A 19368-nucleotide genomic window follows, 5' to 3' on the forward strand; every position below is an offset into this window, starting at 1 on the left:
GTTGATCGACCCAACGTTGCCAACAAAAGCAACTTTAAGAATTGAAGCCTCTGCTTAATTCATCCCAAAGGTGTTGAAAGTTGAGGTCAGCACTCAACCTCCAGGCCAGTCAGGTTTCTCCCCACCAAATTTTATACATCTGTAGCCATTGAAGTGATTGTTACACCAGAATTCCTTGATTTGGTGGTATGACTAAATACTTTTGGCAATATAGTGTACGTGTCTTGGATATACAATAAGTTGCTGTAAATTATTTTTATCTCAGCTGGAAAGTTTGAAGTTTGCACACTGGCAAATATCTGAAAGAACCGGAAATGCTCCCGCTCCAGACTAAACCCCTCCCACCTTTGAGGCCGGTTGCGTAGCAACTGTCAGAGGGATACTAATCAAACAAATATAATGAAGGCGCTTCCAGTTACTTTTCTTTGACTTTCTTTTTATCCTTTAAATACAATGTCGAAAACACAGTTAAAGAAAAAGGAACCTTCGTCCAGTAAAACGTCTTTATCTGACCGGCAGTCTGAGTGAGTTTAAGTTAACCCTCGTAGGTCATACTAAATACAGATGCGTTGCAGCTTCATTGTTTGCTAAGTGACTAAAGCGCCCAGAGGTGAATCAGGTGTGTCGGTATTCCAGGGCAGCCAACTCATCAGAGAGCCTCGGGAATGTCGGGAAAAGCAGATTTCACATCTGGCCTGAGTGGAGCGATGCCGAAGTCAGCAAGGAGAAGTGGGACTCATCTAAAGGAGCCGAAGGCAGAAAGTCAAGCAAGAGTCGTCAATCTGTAAATATGGGGGTGGTATTCAGTGGGACGGGGTTCCTGTGCTGTCTACAATTTGATTACAGTATTTTTCAGGTGTGCAAAGTTTGAAAGAAGAAAATAAGAGCATGTGAGCATGGAAAGAACTGTATTTTCGGATTATTTTCCATATGCCATCGTCTAAAAGTTGAATTCTTCCTTCCTTCCATTCTTGCTGAACTGAACTTTATTATAATTTTCAACCCTAAATTATTCAAATATGTGGCTCAGATGCAGTGTACAGTGTACATTTCAAAATTAAGCTGCATTTTCAGGCATTCTTTGAAGATCCAGAAGGAAGGCTTTCATTGCCTTCAGGCCTGAATGTCCACAAATGGAGGCGTCCAACAGAGTTCATTGTTGATAAGGTAATTATACCACCTCTTGGAGAATTATGTCGCCCTGTATTAAAAAAAAAACCCTCAAATTTATGTTTGTGTTTGTTTGATGATACCTTTTAGTGTTATACTTCTGACGATGTAAGGCTGCAGTTTTCCAACTTCTCAACTTCATTCATTTAGTAGATATTTTGGCTCATGCTGTGTTTTAAATGTTGTCCAGCAGGACTGTCTGTCTACTGAACTATAAACCCAAGTTCCAGCATTAAGAAAAATAGGCAATTTATTGTAATAGAAATATACAATTTTTGTTCATAAATAAGTTAATTATTTGCTAGTAATGATTTGAATTACTTATAACCTCATAATTTATTTTGGATCTTGAGTCAGCATTAATGCAGTGCCTCACCTTGAACCTTTACACATTTTGTTACATTATAGTCATACATTTTAATTAATTTTAAGGAGATTTCCTTTGATAGACTTAAAGGAAGTAGTGTCTGATTGTAATGTGAAGGACAAAGAATACATAATTTAAAAAATATATAAAATTTGTAATAAAAATCTGAAAATTGTGGCACACATTTATATTCAGCTCTACTAAATCAATACTTTGCAGAGTCACCTTTTGCTCCAATTACAGTCTTGTTTTTAGTTTTTTACGTCTAGAAATGGAACTTTCTATGTAAAATAGCTCAATGTTAGTCAGATCAGATGGAGAGTGTCTCTGAAGAGCAATTTTCAAGTTTTTCCAAAGTTCTCAATTGGATTTCAGTCTTGATTTTGACTGGACATTTAAAGTGCATAAAAATGCTTGTTTCTATTGTGGCTTTTGTTATATTATTGCTCTTTTGGATGTCGAAAGCCTCTACTCCAGTCTTTAGTTGTTTGAAGAACCTAGCTGTGATTCTTGTTTGCTCTGTATTTTGCTTCATATAGCCTTATATCAACTCTAACCAGCTCCTCTGTCTGTCCCTGCTGAAGAAAAGCACCACCACTAGCTTGATCTATCACCACCATGTTTGACTGTGGGGTGGTGTGTTCAGAAGGATGTGTCAGGTTGCTACTAGACATGGTGGGAGACTAGCCAGAGCACATTTTTCCACGTTAGATATGTCCCCTACAGGCCTATTGAAAGCTTGAAACAGGATTTTTTTTCCACCAATGGGTTTCTTCTTGTCACTCTTCCATTAAGGCCCAATTTGTTAACTGCACGACTAATAATTGTCCCAGATTTTCACATCTAAGCATTACATCTCTGCAGGCCCTCCAGAAGCAACTGTACTTGTTTTTTTTAAGGTAAATACCGATGCATGCCACAATTTTCAGATTTTAATTTTTTTTTGTTACAATGAAAGAAAGTATGATTAATTTCCCACTTCACAATCACCCACCATTTTGCGTTGGTCTATCACATAAAATCCAGATGATATTCTTCAAACATCACAAAAAGTGAAAAGGTTCAAGACTTATGAATTCATTTTCACAGAACCGATTTCTTGTTGCCTTCTATAGTCTGCTTTATCTGCTTGTGGAATAAAATATGTATTTGCTCATCAAGTACCAACAGTATAATTTACTCAGCAATACATCTCTAAAGTAAAATTCTCTTTGTGTCACGATGTCAAAGCAGATATGCTCTCTAGCCGCCTCCAATTATGTTTAATTGCATCACTTTACTTTTCCTATTGCTATATAGACCAGTCATTAACTGGAAGCTTCCTGTTATTTTGAATCAGGTCTTGCCCGGTCACATGCTGCCTTTTCACTCTAGATGTCAAAACTATTTCAGTAGTTTCATACAAAAGGAGCAGAGGCCAATCAGGGCAGCAATCCGCCATACAGACAGAAGCAACCACTCTTCTGAAAAAGCAGTCTGTATTGTCATAGATGCACTACAGAATGTTGATTTGGCAACAAACCTGTGCTTCTTTCGTCTGATACAGATTGCAGACCTTGCACGTTTTATTGCCTTTTGGTATGACTAGATTATTACAAAAACTGTGTATTTGTATATATACAGTTAAGACCACGCATTTACATATGCTATAAAAATACACATAACCATTTCTTTTCACTGTTTGACATTAATTCAGTCCTACTTTTTTCTCTATTAGGTCACTTAGGGATACCAAAGTTATGTTTATTTGCTAAATGCCAGAATAATTGGACATAATGTTTTCTTATCACTTTCCTGAAATTCTGCAGTTTACATTCACTAAGATTACTATGCCTGCAAATTATTTGGGAATATCCAGATTTTTATATTATGGCTTTCTACACTTGTGATTAATTAACTAGTTAACTCAAAACATCTACATGAATTAAAGACATACCCGTTAACATGTTTTATGGCACAAACTCAAACTCATTGCTTCCTTGTACGTCATCATAAAATATGTTTTAAATAAATGTGCCAAGATATTAGGAATAGAAATGTGGACCTCCACAAGTCTGGTTCACTCTTGGGCACCTGAAGGTGCCATGATAATCTGTTCAATCAATATGTACAAATAAGTCTCATTATCCACAGTGAAACAGTCCTATACAGTTATGAGCTGAAGAGCCACTCAGAGAGGAGAAAGCCATTTCTCCAAAAGCAATATAAAAAAAAGTGTTTTGCCATAATGGCCATGCAAGAAAAAGGGAGAAGCTTGCACATCTGAGAAAACCATCCCAACTGTCAAGTTTGTGGGTGGCAAGATCATGTTTTGTGGATATTTGACTACAGGAGAAACTGGTGCACTTTGCAAAATAGATGCATTCTGAGGGATAGAAAATCATATCAATCAAGACATTAGCCTGAAAGTTAAACCTTGGGTACAAATGGGTCTTCCAAATGATCGTGAGCGTTCAGCCAAATAAGTTACAAACGGGTTTTAGAAGTCAATGTTTTGGAGTGGCCATCACAAAGCCCTGATCTCAATCTCATAGAACATTTGTGGGCAGAACCGAAGAGTGGTGCGAGCAACGTGGACTACAAACCTGACTCAGTTACATCTTTTCGGTCAGATATAGGCCAAAATTACAGCAAATATTGACTCATAGATTTTTGGAGGCAAAAATGTTTCTTTTTATACTATGTATATAAATATACATAGTATACTATATAAATATCTGTTTTCAATGGTATGCATCTGCATTCCAGTTATGTGGAACAGCCTAATGCCTTGCAATCAAGACAATCTTATCATTTGTTTTAGGATGTCACTGTGGTTGAAAACCAAATGGACTTTGACCTGGTCTCCCCCAACAATCATTTGCTTGGTTGTGAGGTTAGTTTTTGGCACGTTTTACATGTTACTATTACTTTTGCATTGAACAATAATATCTATTAGAAAACGTAATAAAAGATGTTGACAGTGATTTTTGACTGTCTCCTCTGCTGTTTCTAACCTGACTCCTCTTTAGCTGATGCGGTGGATGATCAGTGAGATCCATATTGTTTGGATGCTTTATACCTGCTCAGCTACACAGCAAGATAGCTGGAAACCATGGGAGCATATCTACTCATGGTGTGATGTGGTGGAAGGTCACGTGCCACTTTATAACAGCTATGGAAAATATGTGATCAGACTTTACTGGATGGTAAGCCTATCAGAAAAACATGCATGTATGAAGACAGTCCTGAAGTCACTGGTGATCAGTTGTTGGTGAAAACCACATATTTTGGGGCACATTTGTTCATTTGTTTTTGCAGGAAATTCTGTTGAATTTAGCCAATGAGAAGAGAATGATCTTGAACAAAGGGAGGGAGGAATGAGAGAGAGTCTTATCCTCAGAGTTCAAATCAATCAATCAATCTCACTGCTGTGCCAAAATGGATATGAATTTGTTGAATACATAAAGGTTAACAGGAGTCAGCTGTTTCTCAAGGCTTAAGTTTGATACCTCTACTTAGGTTGTAGTTTCATTATTAAATGTACAAGTTTTAAGAATTTCTTATAGTAATTTGAAATTAACTTGCAGATCTCAAAAGTGATGGTCAGTATATCACTGTGTCTTTTATTTTTACTTTTTTTCTTCACCACAGTTTGGGTCAACAACAGAAAAAATAGGCAACACTGGGAAAATGATTTATTGTAACCCTGATTCTTGCATTGACAAACAAGCATGACACAGTTGTAGGCATCACTTCCTGTGCCAGCCATAGCTCCCAACAGATGGTTGTTGAGATGCTATTGGGCAACCAGCCCCCACTACTCTCCTTAACTGTTTCCTTGCTGCTCTCAGGCTGCTTAGCTTTGTTATTTGTTCAGGTTTCTGCATTGTTTGAATACCCTTTTTTCTTATTCAAATTTGTATTCTTCAATGCGTCTTCCACAACCCAACAGGATATTTCTTTTCAATTATTTTGCCTTTTTAAAGTCTCTCCCTATACTCACTGTCTCGCACTGTATTTCACTCCATCACGTGAGCACATCAAGATCCTCTGTGGGGAAAAGATATGGCTAGAGCAAAGAAAAACAAGTGAGAAACCAAGCATTGCCCCTTCCCTACCTCTGTTCTATAGAGGTTTGCAGGTCTTGTTCACACTGTTCTCATAAGAAGAAAATACATTGCTGTGAGCAATCAGGCAGAGTATCAGCTGACTTTGCTTAGTACTGTACATATTCCCCTAGATGGTTAGCAGACAGTGTAAGAAGCTTATACTCTGCATAAAATGGCAGCAAAAGCTAGGAGATACAATGGAGCAAATCCATTATTTTCACTGTTTACAGTGTCAAATAATAATTATTATTATTAATTATTTTTGTATGTTTTCAACTCCTAATATACATTAAAAATATACATGAAAAAGACAAAACAGAAAATAAATTAAGTATATATTTTGCTGCCTACTGACATAAAAAGAGTAAACAAAAATATTTCAAAAATATTTCTTGTAGTGAAAACGGGAGAACTACTAAAACTAGAATTTACTTTATGTCATCTTTCTATGGAAAAACATTGTTAATATCCAATATTTTGGTCAAAGTTATTCAGAATCTGTGTGGTTTGCTAAAGAGCCACATGCTGCTCTGGAACCCACCGATTGCAGTCTTTAAAATGTTACAAATATATATAAATATTATTTTTTCTATTTTTGAGAATGAGAAAGAGAAGCACTAATCAGTTGGCCAGTGATGGGAGTATGCCAATTGTCCTATGATCTGTTTTGATTAGTGATTGGCATGCCAAATACTAAGAAAAAAGACTTTTTCTGTTCATAAAGTTAGTCAAAATTAAGAACTCCCAGTATTTTTGGTCTATAAACCTTTCAGCCTACAACACATTTGTTAATGCACTTTTTGAGTTTAGCAAAAATTTGGTAAATATTAGAGACATAGGCTTTGTTGCATAAAAGGGGATAGTCTTGTAAATCCTTCCCTTTCTGTTTGATTCAAAACCTTAATCAAGGAACCTCGTCATGTTTCCTCTATGGAATTACTTAGGCCTCAATGAAAACCAGAACTCAGCTAACAGAAGACTGTAAAATCAATCTCTAATATTTACATGAAAAAAATAATATCTGTTTTAGGAATTTTTTCTTTTTCTTCTCTCTGTTTTACCCCTCTTCATTCTTAATACAACTGGATGATTAATATATAAAGAATTTAATCTGTGAGCTCATTCTTTTTCCTCTTCTCTCTGTTTATCTTCAGGGTTTCTGGAGAAAGATAACCGTGGATGATTACATGCCATTTGATGAGGAAAATAATCTGCTTCTCCCTGCCACTACTTGTCAGTCAGAGCTATGGCCATTGCTGTTGGCTAAAGCTCTAATTAAAGTAGCCTACACAAAGTGAGTTACTGTGTTTTCCAGCTGAATCGCCCTAAGCTTCTTACACCATGAAAAATCTTCATGGTAAAATGTAATGTAGCTAGGAAACATTCTCCATCTTATTCCAAGAAGATTAACTTGCAACCTGACTTGAATTAGACCACTGGGGGAAAAAATGGAACACAGAGGACATACACTAACCTTTTGTCTAACCAGGCTGAAACAGCAGTATACAGGCTGGTACTGTTGCCCATATTTTTTATAGATTTCAGAAACCTCATCCAGTGAGTTATGTGTCTTCTACACGTGCTGGAGAAAAAAAAAACAACAAAGTCTTTATTGTAAAATCCAGGAGATATTACTGAACTATGTTGCTGTAGTATGTATGAAACTGGAGTAAAACAGCTAAACCTCAAAGGTGTGCACAAACCTTTAACTGACCAGAGCTCAGCCCCAGGCTGTGTTGAATTTATTGAGAGACAGTATTCAAGTCAGAGTCAGGCCATCATAGCGTGTTTAAAGGGGCCTCTTCCACTATCCAAAGAAGGCCGAGACATAAATGTTTCATTAAGGACAGGAAACAAAGCAGCCTCTTGCATGCTGAAACATTTATAAGCCCATTTAGTAAGTAGGAACCAAACTTTGCCCAGGTATTTATTGTGGCTCTTTCAGTATAAACATTTTCTGTTTTGTGCCAACAGCTGACTTTAATTGCCTCAGAATTTTGCTGCTTGTCGTTAAGTTTATTCTGGATAAAGACAGGGGTATTAATAATTCATTTAGATTCATTTTTATATTCAAAGATGAAGTAAAGCCATTGTGGGAATCATTTTCAAATGGAAACTGGTAACTACTTATAAACACACTTGGCAGTCATTAAGAAAGTGTTTTTAAACTTCCTGAATAAATTTAAAATCTAGACCATAAAGTGATGCCATACTCCTGACATTAAGTAACACACGCATAAACTATTTTAAGAGTAGCAAAGAAAACAAACTATCTAACCAAGTTATTTTACCTGATTTCTTAAGTTCACTTTCTTTATCAGGTGATTTTCAATCCGTTACTTACATTTAAATAAGGATTATACAAAACACTGTATAAAAACATACATACATACATAACCTTTTTTTCTCGCGATCTGACAATGAAGCAGACTAAACTTTTCCTGTTTTCGGTCACATAGTTTCCTATGCCTTTAAACAGTTTGGGCCAGATAATGACATGATTAGCTTTGAAAACCTTAAGTACATTCCCAATATTTGAGAGGATGTGTAGTTGTTAATGTGTTTTAAGATGTATTTGACTTAAAACACAGTGGTGTGTTCTGCAAAATTATAGGAAAATCAAAAGAGATTAACCAAGACAGCAAGAAGAGAATTGTGGATCTCAGCCTGTCTGATTTCTTCTTGGGTACGATTTCCAGATGCTTGAAGGTGCCACGTTAATTTGTTCAAACAATCACACACAAGTATAAACAGCATTGGGATGTCCAACCATCATGCACAGAGGAACTTGTTTTGGTGTGAAATGTGCATTTCAATTCCAGATCAAAAGCAAAAGACCTGATGAAAATACTGGCTGACATTGGTCAGAGAAAGCCATTATACACAGTGAGTCCTTTGGTCTGAAATGCAACTCGGCAAGGAAGAAGCTGTTAATGCAAAAAATAAAAGTCACATTACAGTTTTCAAATACAAATGCGGAAAAAGACCTTAACTTTCGGAGACATGATCTGTGGTCTGATGAAACACAAAAATGGAATGTTTGGCCACGATGACAATCATTACATTTTGAGGTAAATGGGGGAAATTGCAAGCCTGAGCACACCATCCCAGCTGTAAGGCATAAGGTTGGCAGCATGATGTTGTGTGGGTGTTTTGCAGCAGCGCGGTACAGAATAGACGGCATCATTGGAAAAAAAACATCATTGGAAAGTGTTAAAGCAACATCTCAAGACATCAACCAGGATGTTAGCTTTGGTGCACATGGGTCTTTTCAAATGAACATGATGCCATACCACCAAATTAGCTACAAAGTAGCTTGATGATAACAAAGTCAATGTTTTAAATGGCCAACCAAAAGCCATGATCTCAGTCCTGCAGAAGGTTTCCCTAGTTCTGTCCTGAGGAATTTGCCAAAACTCAAGAAAATATTGTGGGGAACTTGTAGGAGGTTATGCAAAATGTTTGGCTGAAATCATACCATTTCAAGGCAATGCAACTAGAAGCAGAGAGAAATTATTTTGGTAATCCTAACTGACCTAAAAACAGAAAACGTATTAATGTCAGACCGTGAGAAAATAAAAGCTGTTTCAACTGTTGAAACAGCTGTTTCTTGGGAATTAAATCACTTACACTCCATTCATATACTACTGTATGCATATTTCTAACCAGTTTTAATGTTTTGTTTTTTCTCAGTACAGCTTCCAGGGTTGGCGGGGAGATGGGTGAATTCACCTTTATCCACACTCTCACTGGCTGGATACCAGAAATAAGACCTATAACGTAAGATTTTTGCAGATTAGACATTTATTATGAATAGTGCTCTTTGGTGTTGGCGTAGCTTATTTGCAAATCAGTGTAAGAGAGCATACAAAAATGACCCATAAATGTGGAGCCAGCTGTGTGACGTTAGCAACTAACCAGTGGGCGGGATGTTTGATCTAGTTTTAATTATCACGATTTTGATAGTTGAACTGTATCTGTTAACAGAAATACATAACACTCAAATAACCAAATACATCCTAGATTAAAACTGCACCATTTTCTATTTCCACATGTCTTTTATACAGTGAGTCCTATTACCTAAAACTAATTTTGTTGTCCTTCACACCCTCTCAGGCCTGGGCACTCAAGGAAAATATGGGATTTCCTTCAAGACACCATTCCTAAATTTAAACACGTGGATGATAGTTTGGCAGTGATGAAGGCTGACGTTGAAGATCCAGCTGGAGGGACAGATTTCCATCTAAAAGACAATAAGAGTCTGCTGCTGGAGACAGATAACAGCAAAGGTCCAGATTGTTCCATAATTAAACACACACATTGACTGTCACAAAAGACAGTTCTGAATAGATGAACGCCTACATCATATATATAAACCACATGCTTTGCATCTGCTTTTAAATTAGTTAGTCAGTCAATCATACAACATTTAACTGTATACGCATAGGTTAACTTATTGCTTTTATCTTTGAATTTTCTTCTTTGGCATCTATATAAACAAGCAGTTAATAATATTGTTCTATTAAACGTTTACAATATTTGTTGTGGACAAAGCGACACGCATCCCAAGATTAAAGTTCTTTTTCTGCTATTATAGATTACTGAATTACTGAAATTGTTTGGTTTGTTTGGTACAAGCATCGCTTCCTGTTTCAAGGGAATGTGTTTTGGAACGTAGGGAGGGTCAATGTATGCATGCATTTTGGACCATAAATAAACCAGCAGAGGGAGCAGTAGTAGGCTGAATAGTCGGGTCCTCCTCCGGGGCAGAAGAGCCTCCCAAGTCAAGCGTTGTTATTTGTCAGATTCAGGTAGGACTGAAACATCCTCACAGATAAGTGTGTGGATAAATCTGAAGATAATTTCGAAAGGCCCTCTGTATAATGAGGTTGCAATGTTCAAGCCACTGAGCTGATTATAAAATAGAACTTAACACTGTGTTTAAAAATTGGTTGAAAGCAGAAAAAAAAGTTAGTTGTATTTTGTATGACTCCTTGTCATTTTTAGCTGCCAAATAATATAAACCTGTTTCTTAGTGTTTACCTACTGGTTCCTTCGGACAATAGACTGCTTCTGATGCTCCTCTCTAATCCCCACTCATATACATAGCCTTACCAAAGTATTTATACGTCTAAAATCTGATCACAGCACCTTCTTCCATCTTTCCTGTGTCTAATACATGGCAAACAGAACTTCTGATTGGGTTCTATCTGTGATCTTCTTATCATTCTTCCCTAAAGGACCGATTTGGGAATTGAATAAATAACAGCTATCCTGTCGACAGATTTCCGCACCTGAGTGGTGGATCTCTGCAGCTCATCCAGATTTATTATTGGCCAGTTTGCTACTTCTCCACAGGGGTGGAAATACATTTTTTCTTCCAGAAAAAAAGAAGAAAGTTTTTAACAGCCACTCAAATTTTACAAGCCACTATTTATTTCACACGTTTGCATAACATTTGTCTTGGTTACCAAATATATATAAGTTCTTTAGGGCGCTATAAAAGGTGTTTATTTTTCTCAAATAGGTTTTACCGTTTTTAGATTCCAAAGTAAACACTTTCTTTCACCCAAAATCTTTTTAGAATCATGTGGTTAATTAATACAATTTTACCAGTTAAATAGAAAAACGAACCAAATTTATCAGGATTCATTTGACAAATTGTAAGGCTCCTAGAAACCTTCCTGTCAGTTATCAGTAAGTATTTTGGCAACTAAAAAGCGTTGTACACATTATTCTGATATGAAGGAAACAGCCCAGTTTAAAACAACCAGTCCAGTCCAATGATGTGAGCTTAAATTTGTTAAAATTGTATTGTAAATATCATCTAATCTCACACCAATAAAATTAATCTGTTTTTTTTTTTTTTTAGAAACTGATCAAATTTTCCTTTTCTTTGTTTAGATTGCAAACCCACCATTTAGGTTTGTGGGCTGGTCAAATTTACCCAATACCTGCTACTTTATAAATGTACCTGCATTTGGCCAGTTGGCTATTCTCCACCCCTGCCTCACTGATAAATGCTTCTTATCCAACATGTCAGTTTAGGTGGGTTGCTATTTATGGGATTGTTCGCAGTTGTGACATACTATTTCCATTTTTGGACATATCTTTGAAGCTTTGGATATTTTACTACATAGCCCTGCTTTAAAATATGGCACAAGTTAATCCCTGGCATGTCCATTGTGTCCCTTGGACTTTATGATGATGTTTCTTCTCTAATGTTCTCTAACAAACCTCTAAAATATTTACAGAAAAACTGTATTCACAGCTGTATTATATATAAACTGATAAAAGCTGATTTCTGAAGATGGTTCGGTTGCACTATATTTTACCAAGGGGCATCTTTGTAAAGGGGGTAAATTGGAATGCCCATCTCAATTCTGCCTTAGTTTTCATATTTCTAATTGGAAATATTTTTAAAAACCATAAAAACATTTTTCCATCACTTCCCATTTATGCACTACTTTGTGTTCATCTGTCAGATGACATTCCAATAAAATACCATGCGGTCTGTGGTTGTAGCATGACAAAACTATGACAAGATTCATGGGGTATACATACTTTTGCAAATTACAATAACGATTCTATTCTTGGGTTTTAACGAGACGCAAAGCTTTTCTTATTGTAGAGGCATTAGTTCACCGAGTGTTTCTGCTACTTCTATACTCACACTCAGAACAGTGCCATTGATATTCACTGCTACATTCAGATACAAAAATAAATATTTCGGCATGAGAATCGCATAACTTTGCCTTTTTATTAGCCTATCAATGTTTCCTTTTTCTCCTCCCTGTAGCCAGTCCAATATTTTTTTCATGTCTCATGGACCATGTGCCATTTTGTAGTAAAATGTTAGGATAAATTACCCTAAGGTTTGATTTGTCTACTTTTGTCTGTATTTTTCAGGTGCACTGAACGTGGCAGTATGTGCCAGCTTCTACCCTTTTCGACAACAAAATTATTTTGGGCTTGTTCAAACGGTATTTATGTGTCCAGTGCTATTCTGTTCTTTAGTGACAAAACAGAAAAGTAAATAACACATCCGTTTTACTTTTGCTGAAGACTTCCCATGTTTTTATTTCTGTGTACCTGACATATGGCATCATGCAGGCAAATTCCTCAGAGCTTTTACGTTATTATGGCTTATCCATGCTGCACAGCCATGTTGTCCTATTGACCAGAACCCGTGCATGTGAACTGGACCCTCCCCCCAAACCTCCGACGGTGCCCCGATGGAAACTCATCCGTCCGCGCAAGAAGACAGCTATCTCATCTGAGCCACAAAGTAAGAAAAAAAGATCGAAAACTTTGAAATATGTTTGGAAATAAAAGATTAGTGAAGGTGGAATTGGGGGAGGATGCATGGGAGTATATCAAACAAACAGGAAAGCGAAGGCAATGTCAAAGCAAGTAGGTGTCAAAGTCAATGTCAAAGTGTGTGTTAATGCATGAAATGTGGAACACACAGGACTTAGGGCAAACAGTATTACACACAAATATGAAAATATGAGAAGTAGTGGTCCATAATTTCACTTTTCAAAATATCTTTTTGTTTCTGACATCTGCTGATCTCTGACTGAAAAACGCTGTGGAAAATATAGAATCTGAGTCTGTACAAGCAGTGTTGGCATGATATGTAAAGGTTTCCATTTTTCTCTGTTTGTAGAGCATCCTTTGCCAAAACCAGAACAGTTCATCGAGGTTGCCAGCCCTTTTCTTTTTGGCAGTGTCATAAGCAGCAGGGACTGTATCCCAGAACTGTAAGTTTTTTTCTAAATAATCGAAAGAGACCAGCTCCCTCAAGTATTTTTTTTTTTTTAAATTAAAATCAGGTGAATTTTTTCTGTCTTGTTTTGCAAGATGGCAATGTCTTTTATGTTAGCGTTTAACTTGTGCCCGTTGAGGTAGGAAACAAGAAAACTGATTCCATACTTAGGCCGAAATTATGCTAAATATATTTATTTTGTAATCTCTGTCCTTTAATGCCACATGGGAAGATTACTTAGTCAGAAACGTAAAATATAAAAACTTTTAGAAATTATAGATCAAGTGAGGTTAATTGTAGAAATGCTGCTCTTCTAGGTATACAGCTTAAGCTTCATAACTTTTAGCTGGGTAAAAGGATTTGTTGCATTTACTGTAATAGTGTTTGTGTGGCAGAGTGGCCAAGCAGAGCACTCTCAGGATGCGTTTCCATGGATCCCCTTTGGTGTCGATTTCGGAGACAGAGGAGACAGAGGTAACAGAGGTGACAGAGGAGACAGAGGAGACAAAGGAGACAGGGAGCCTTGAGCCAGATGTAGCTGAACCAAACAGCCTGGGCGAACTGAAGGTACACAGAATCTCTGAGTGCACACATGTGCTTTTAATATAGAAATTTGACATGAGGGGATTTAGCATGTTCAAGGAAAATACACTGCTGGATTAAACAGCTTTAAGGATCTGTGAGACCTTGTATTTCAGTGCTATCTGAAAAGATGCAAAATTTTGAAGCCTTTTCTTACTTCTTTCCATTGTTTCACTCATGTGCCCTTACACATCCTCAGACCCTTCATCCATTCGGCTAAAGGCTGATCAGTAGAGCTGTGTGTGCTGGTGACAGCACGGCTGCCATCCCCCATTCTCAAAGTCACTTCTGTTATTTTCCGGTCTGGCCGCTACTGACCAGAGGCACATTTAGACTAAAGAGAGAAGCAGCTCAGAGGCTAGCATTCAGAGCTGGAGACACACAGACTCTGGAATGAAGACAGAAACAAAGAAGGAAAGGAGCACAGATAAGCAACTGCTGTGCAATAGACCAAGATATCAGGAGCGACTGAAAAATGGGTAGAAAGTGATAGTTCGATGAGGTGAAAGCAAGAAAAAAGTCTCTATAGTGTGGTGGTGGTGAATGGACCGCATGGGTTTCACACAGGTAGAGGTCGTGTACGATGCTGATGAAAAAAGAAGTGCAATTAGATGGTGAGCCATCAGTGTCTATGTCTCTTGGGGGTTTTTATTCTTACACTTCACTCCTAGCTTACATAGGAAAAAATAGCATTCCTATAAATCGCCCTCTTGTGTAACTGTGAGCAGTTATAGAATGGATAGGTTAGAACAGTACTGAAATACCAATTGGGTTTGTGTGCACAGACTTCTCAGATCGGGTTGCATGTGTCATACCAGAGACATTTTTCGGGGCAAGCAAATTGTGGGTCCCCTGCTGAGACTGTGAAAAAAGCAAGAAGAGTTTCTTACCATATTTTCCCCCTCCCACTGTTACCAATGACCAATAGAATCAAGCTCTTAATACCTGCAGTGGCATACTCCCTCTGCTAGAGAAGAGTTTAGATCATGGTATAAGCTCACTGATTTTACTTTTTTAATGTTTAGATGGTTACCAAACCTATAGCTTCAGTTTCTCCTTCAGTTGTCAGTTTCTGTAATCTCTGGATACCAACATCTAGAATTTCCAGTCTTAATATCCCATCTCCCCACACAGATGATTACTCTCATATGTGGGTACAGAAAACATTACATGACTTAGAGCGTAACTTAAAGCTTTATGCACTTTTGCCAACATACACACAGACATGAAGATATTGACATTTCTGTTGCAGCAAAGCTCTTTTACAGAGGTAGAGAGGAGGTCAAGTGTGCCTCCCGATCACAATGCCTCTTTCCGTCTGTCTGAATCTCTGGGTACTTATTTGAATAAGCGGTGACTCACATGCAGCAGCAGACACACTCTCTGAGTCAGAGTGTCTTGGCGGGGGTTACTTTGGAGCTACACAATGCAAAATGATCATTCTTGTTCAGAGCTGAATAAACTCTGGACACTCACCATATTGGTTCCAGGGAACAGATTTTTGACAAAGACTTTAAATGAAGGATGGAAGGTTTAGATTGCCGAGACATGGGCACATCTCCATGCACCTGGCTTTGATATCTATAACACACTTTTCCGGAACAATCACCTTACTTTCTGTTAAAATTTACCTAAAGTTTGCTTGATTTTTATGAGCCAGTTCAAAGTTCATTATATGGCATTGTAAAATGCTAAAATTTAATTTCAAATATTCCTTGGAACTTTTCACATTTCATCACTCAAAATCTGAAAGCCCTATTTCTTTTTTTGATTTAATGTGTTAGACAACACTAAGGATTGTTCAGATGATCAAAAGTGCAATCAGTTGCATTCAGAAGTCAGGTCTTCTCTCTGGCAAACAGAGCACTAATTAGAGAAGCTAGCAAAGGTTCATGGTAACTCTGGAAGACCTGCAGAGATTCACAGCTCGGGTGAGAGATTTTGTTGACAGGACAATTATTAGTTATGTACTCTATAAATCTGGTCTGTATGGGAAAATCGCAAAAGCAAAGCAGCTGTTGAAATAACACCTTAATAAGTCATGTTTATAGTTTTCCACAAGCCATGTAGGGGACACTGCAAACATGTGGAAGAAGATGCTCTGGCCAGATGTGACTAAAATTGAACTTTTCAGTTAACTCCCACAGTTAGCTGTGTGTGGCGGAATACAGAACATCACCCCGAACACACCATCCTGACCCTAAAATATGGTGGTGGCAGCATCATGCTGTGGGGATGGTTTCCTTTCAGCAGGGGCTGTGACAATGGTAAGAGTTGATGGGAAGATAAATGGAGCTAATTACATGGCATTTCTGGAGCAAACCTGTTAAAAGCTACACAGTATTGGAGACTATGGGGGTGATTCTGACCTTCCAGCAGGAAAACAACTTTAAACATACAACCAGAGCTATAATGTAATGGTTAAAGTCAAAGAATATAAGGTCATATTCCGACATTAGGTCAAAGTTCATACCATAATGGAATTGGGGATCTGTGAAGAGATTTGAAAATTACTGATATTACTGAGACTGATATTACTGAGACTCTCTTCATCAAATCTGACTAAATTTAAACAGTTTTACAAACAAAAATGGGCAAAAAATATTATGGTCTTTAGAAGTAATAGGCTGGTATGGCTGGATGCATATCCCAAAATACTTGCACTTGTAATTGCAGTGAAAGACAATTCTACAAACTGTTCACATCACATAAAATCATGATAACATACATGGCAGTTTCTGGTTGTAATGTGAAAATGTTCAAAGTGTAAAAAACTGTTTTTTACCTAAATGTTCTGTCTAAAGAAACTAACTTATTTTATTTAATCTTCATTCCGATTCAATCTTTTATCCTTAACTTGATTAATTTCCTTCACTTTTTTTCTAGATAGAAATACACTTCTAGGAAAAGCAGCCAATTGTATTTAGTTGCATACTAAGAGGACAAGAAGGCAAAACAAGGGGAAAAATAGCTGAAGAAAATGGGTGATACTTTAAGTATATAATTATGACTCATTAGCTCCATATCTTTAATGGCTTGGGCAGACAAGCAGGAAATCAGAACAACTGTGTGAATCACCTCTAAAAGGAATAACAAACTATTCAACACAAAAACTCCTCATCTGTCACTCGCATTCAAAGTAAATTAGAGCTGGTATTCCCTGGTGGTGTTTTCAGGAGGGGCGGAGCAGTTCCTGTCACATTAAACTGTATCTCTGTCGGGTGAGAATGGCACAACACCACAGCTGGCGTGGAATAACTAGAGGGTAGAAGCATATCTCTTGCAGTGGTACTCTGTCAGCATCCCACAGTTCATGCCTCTCTCACTTTTTTTTTCTCTCTCTCTTATTATCCCTGTAGGTTACAGCAGAGGACAAGATAAAGGACAATGATCACATCTCCAGTGGTACAAGCTATTTCCATGCAGCGTTTTCAGTACTTAAAAGGAATATCTGTGTGGAAAAGAAGTCAAATATTTTATTAGAAAATGAATATAATCTTTATTAATGCCTCATCAAAGGTCATTTTATTTGGTCTATTTAAAAGTATCTGCAGTTTTGCCCAGTTACAGTGATTAGAAAATGCTTGCATCCCTCTTTCTTTCTCAGTTGAGACAGGACTAAAATTTCAGTTTGCAACATCAAACTGGTTCTCTGCCTTCTCTGTGCCCCTTTTTAGTTGCTTAGTAACACCTGCAGTTTGAGTTAGCGGACCACCATTGCTCAGCAGCAGAGATGCTTGCCCTCGCTGGCTCAGCTTACTGATCAGAATCTCGCTTCAAGTAGAGCTCGGGGGTAGACTGTTTGCATGTGTGTCTGTGTGTGTGTTTTTCTGAGATGCAGCGTGAATGTGTACATATGTCGGTGACTTTGCACAGGATGCACAGAGATAGTGGGAGTTTGAGTGGGAGTATGGATGTGCATGTGTGCTTACACTGTGTCATTACGTGGGAATTTGGCCAGTTCAACTCGTTGTAATGATTTGAGTCTAGGATAACTTGCTATGAGTCACACGTATTTAGTTACTTGCAGCATTTCGAGACTGGCGTTTTCACTGTGACATGAAAAGTGCCAGTCATTTCAGTTGAAAATCCTCTCGAAAAAGTCATTATTTTGTTTATTATATCATTTAAAACACGATCCTAGGTGAGAGTGTTCTTTAAAGATATCACATAACACATATTCCTATCCTATCCTATCCTATTCCTATGGTGAATTATTTTTGTTGACCTAAGTGCAATTTATTTCCTTCCAGATCAACCAACAACTGCAACTGAAGAGGCTGCAGCCAAGGATGCCAGGCCCCTACTGAAGACCTGGGTGGACATGGATGACTTTGCAAAATGTTTTCAGTGAGACTCATATGCAAATGAAAGCAATATATATTACTGTGCATCAGGTGATAGTTGAGTGGGACAAAAACAAACATTTCCTTGTCTTTTTCTTGAGGACTTTGTTGGTCTTTCATAAACCCCAGATGTATGCTAATCATATCCAGAAATCACATTTCAAGGTACAAAAGGCATCTCAAAATAAATGATTAATATCTGCTGTTTTACCATGTAAGAACGTATTTGTTTCCTAACATTATTTCATATGTTTGTGCTTTGAATATTGTCTTAAAACTGATTACTGCCATAACCGTTACCCAATTGTTCCTTTATCATCAGAGCATTGTTCTACCAAAAGATACGGGAGGTATCAGCTGCTCTGGGACGTCTAATCAGTGTCTTTTCAATAGATCCCTGGATGTAGCAAGCGCTGAGGTACATATGCAAACATACAATATCACCCATGTGGTATGAAAATGATCTTCTCCATTGCAGACTTCATCTATTTTTTGCCTTTTTATGACATGTAAAGGTTTCGGATCAAGAAATACATTTGAATAACAAAGATAACCGGAGTAAATACAAAAAGCTATCCAAACCTTCACATAGGGCCACCTTGGCCCTATGTGAAGGTTTGGATAGCTTAATCAGAATCAGCTTTATTGCTAAGTTTGAACAGAAAAGCAAGGAATTTGAGTAATCGGTCTACTTTGTTTGATCTGATTTAGTCTGGTTTTAGGAAGCAACATAGCACAACCACTGCAGCATTAAAAGTAGTTGTGTTAATGATATCACCACAGTGGACAACAAACTTCACTGTGCAGCCTTGTTCATGGACCTCGCTAAAGCTAAAATTAAATGGTTTCATAACTAGACTCTGTATAAAAGTAGGAGGACTAACGTCACAAACACTCTATTAATAAAGGTGTACCTCAAGTATCAGTATGAGCACCTTTACTATTCATTCTCTACATCAATAACATAAACCGGAATATCACAAATGCATACTCACATATCTACGCGGATGACAGTACTCTATAGTTCTTCGCTTTCACCCTTAC

At 37.4% G+C, this 19368-nt stretch overlaps 1 protein-coding gene across 3 annotated transcripts in view; it reads left to right on the top strand.

The window, feature by feature from the left end:
- The first annotated feature begins 351 nt into the window (after positions 1-351).
- adgb (androglobin) overlaps positions 352-19368 on the top strand; it is a 47820-nt gene continuing 28803 nt past the window's right edge. The window contains exons 1-16 of one of the 3 annotated variants that reach the window (XM_047387405.1): positions 352-524; positions 637-784; positions 1075-1167; positions 4341-4412; positions 4549-4725; positions 6783-6922; positions 9322-9408; positions 9745-9917; positions 12538-12611; positions 12742-12916; positions 13298-13391; positions 13792-13963; positions 17338-17383; positions 18232-18328; positions 18426-18489; positions 18647-18742. In XM_047387405.1, coding sequence (XP_047243361.1) covers positions 454-524; positions 637-784; positions 1075-1167; positions 4341-4412; positions 4549-4725; positions 6783-6922; positions 9322-9408; positions 9745-9917; positions 12538-12611; positions 12742-12916; positions 13298-13391; positions 13792-13963; positions 17338-17383; positions 18232-18328; positions 18426-18489; positions 18647-18742 — 1779 coding nt within the window. In that variant the 5' untranslated portion in view covers positions 352-453. Of the gene's footprint in view, positions 525-636; positions 785-1074; positions 1168-4340; positions 4413-4548; positions 4726-6782; positions 6923-9321; positions 9409-9744; positions 9918-12537; positions 12612-12741; positions 12917-13297; positions 13392-13791; positions 13964-17337; positions 17384-18231; positions 18329-18425; positions 18490-18646; positions 18743-19368 lie in introns of those variants that run through there. The other 2 variants (XM_047387407.1, XM_047387408.1) reach the window with 2 other exon arrangements.

The sequence above is a fragment of the Girardinichthys multiradiatus genome, chromosome 15, assembly GCF_021462225.1.
Source record: "Girardinichthys multiradiatus isolate DD_20200921_A chromosome 15, DD_fGirMul_XY1, whole genome shotgun sequence".
NCBI lineage: Eukaryota > Metazoa > Chordata > Actinopteri > Cyprinodontiformes > Goodeidae > Girardinichthys > Girardinichthys multiradiatus.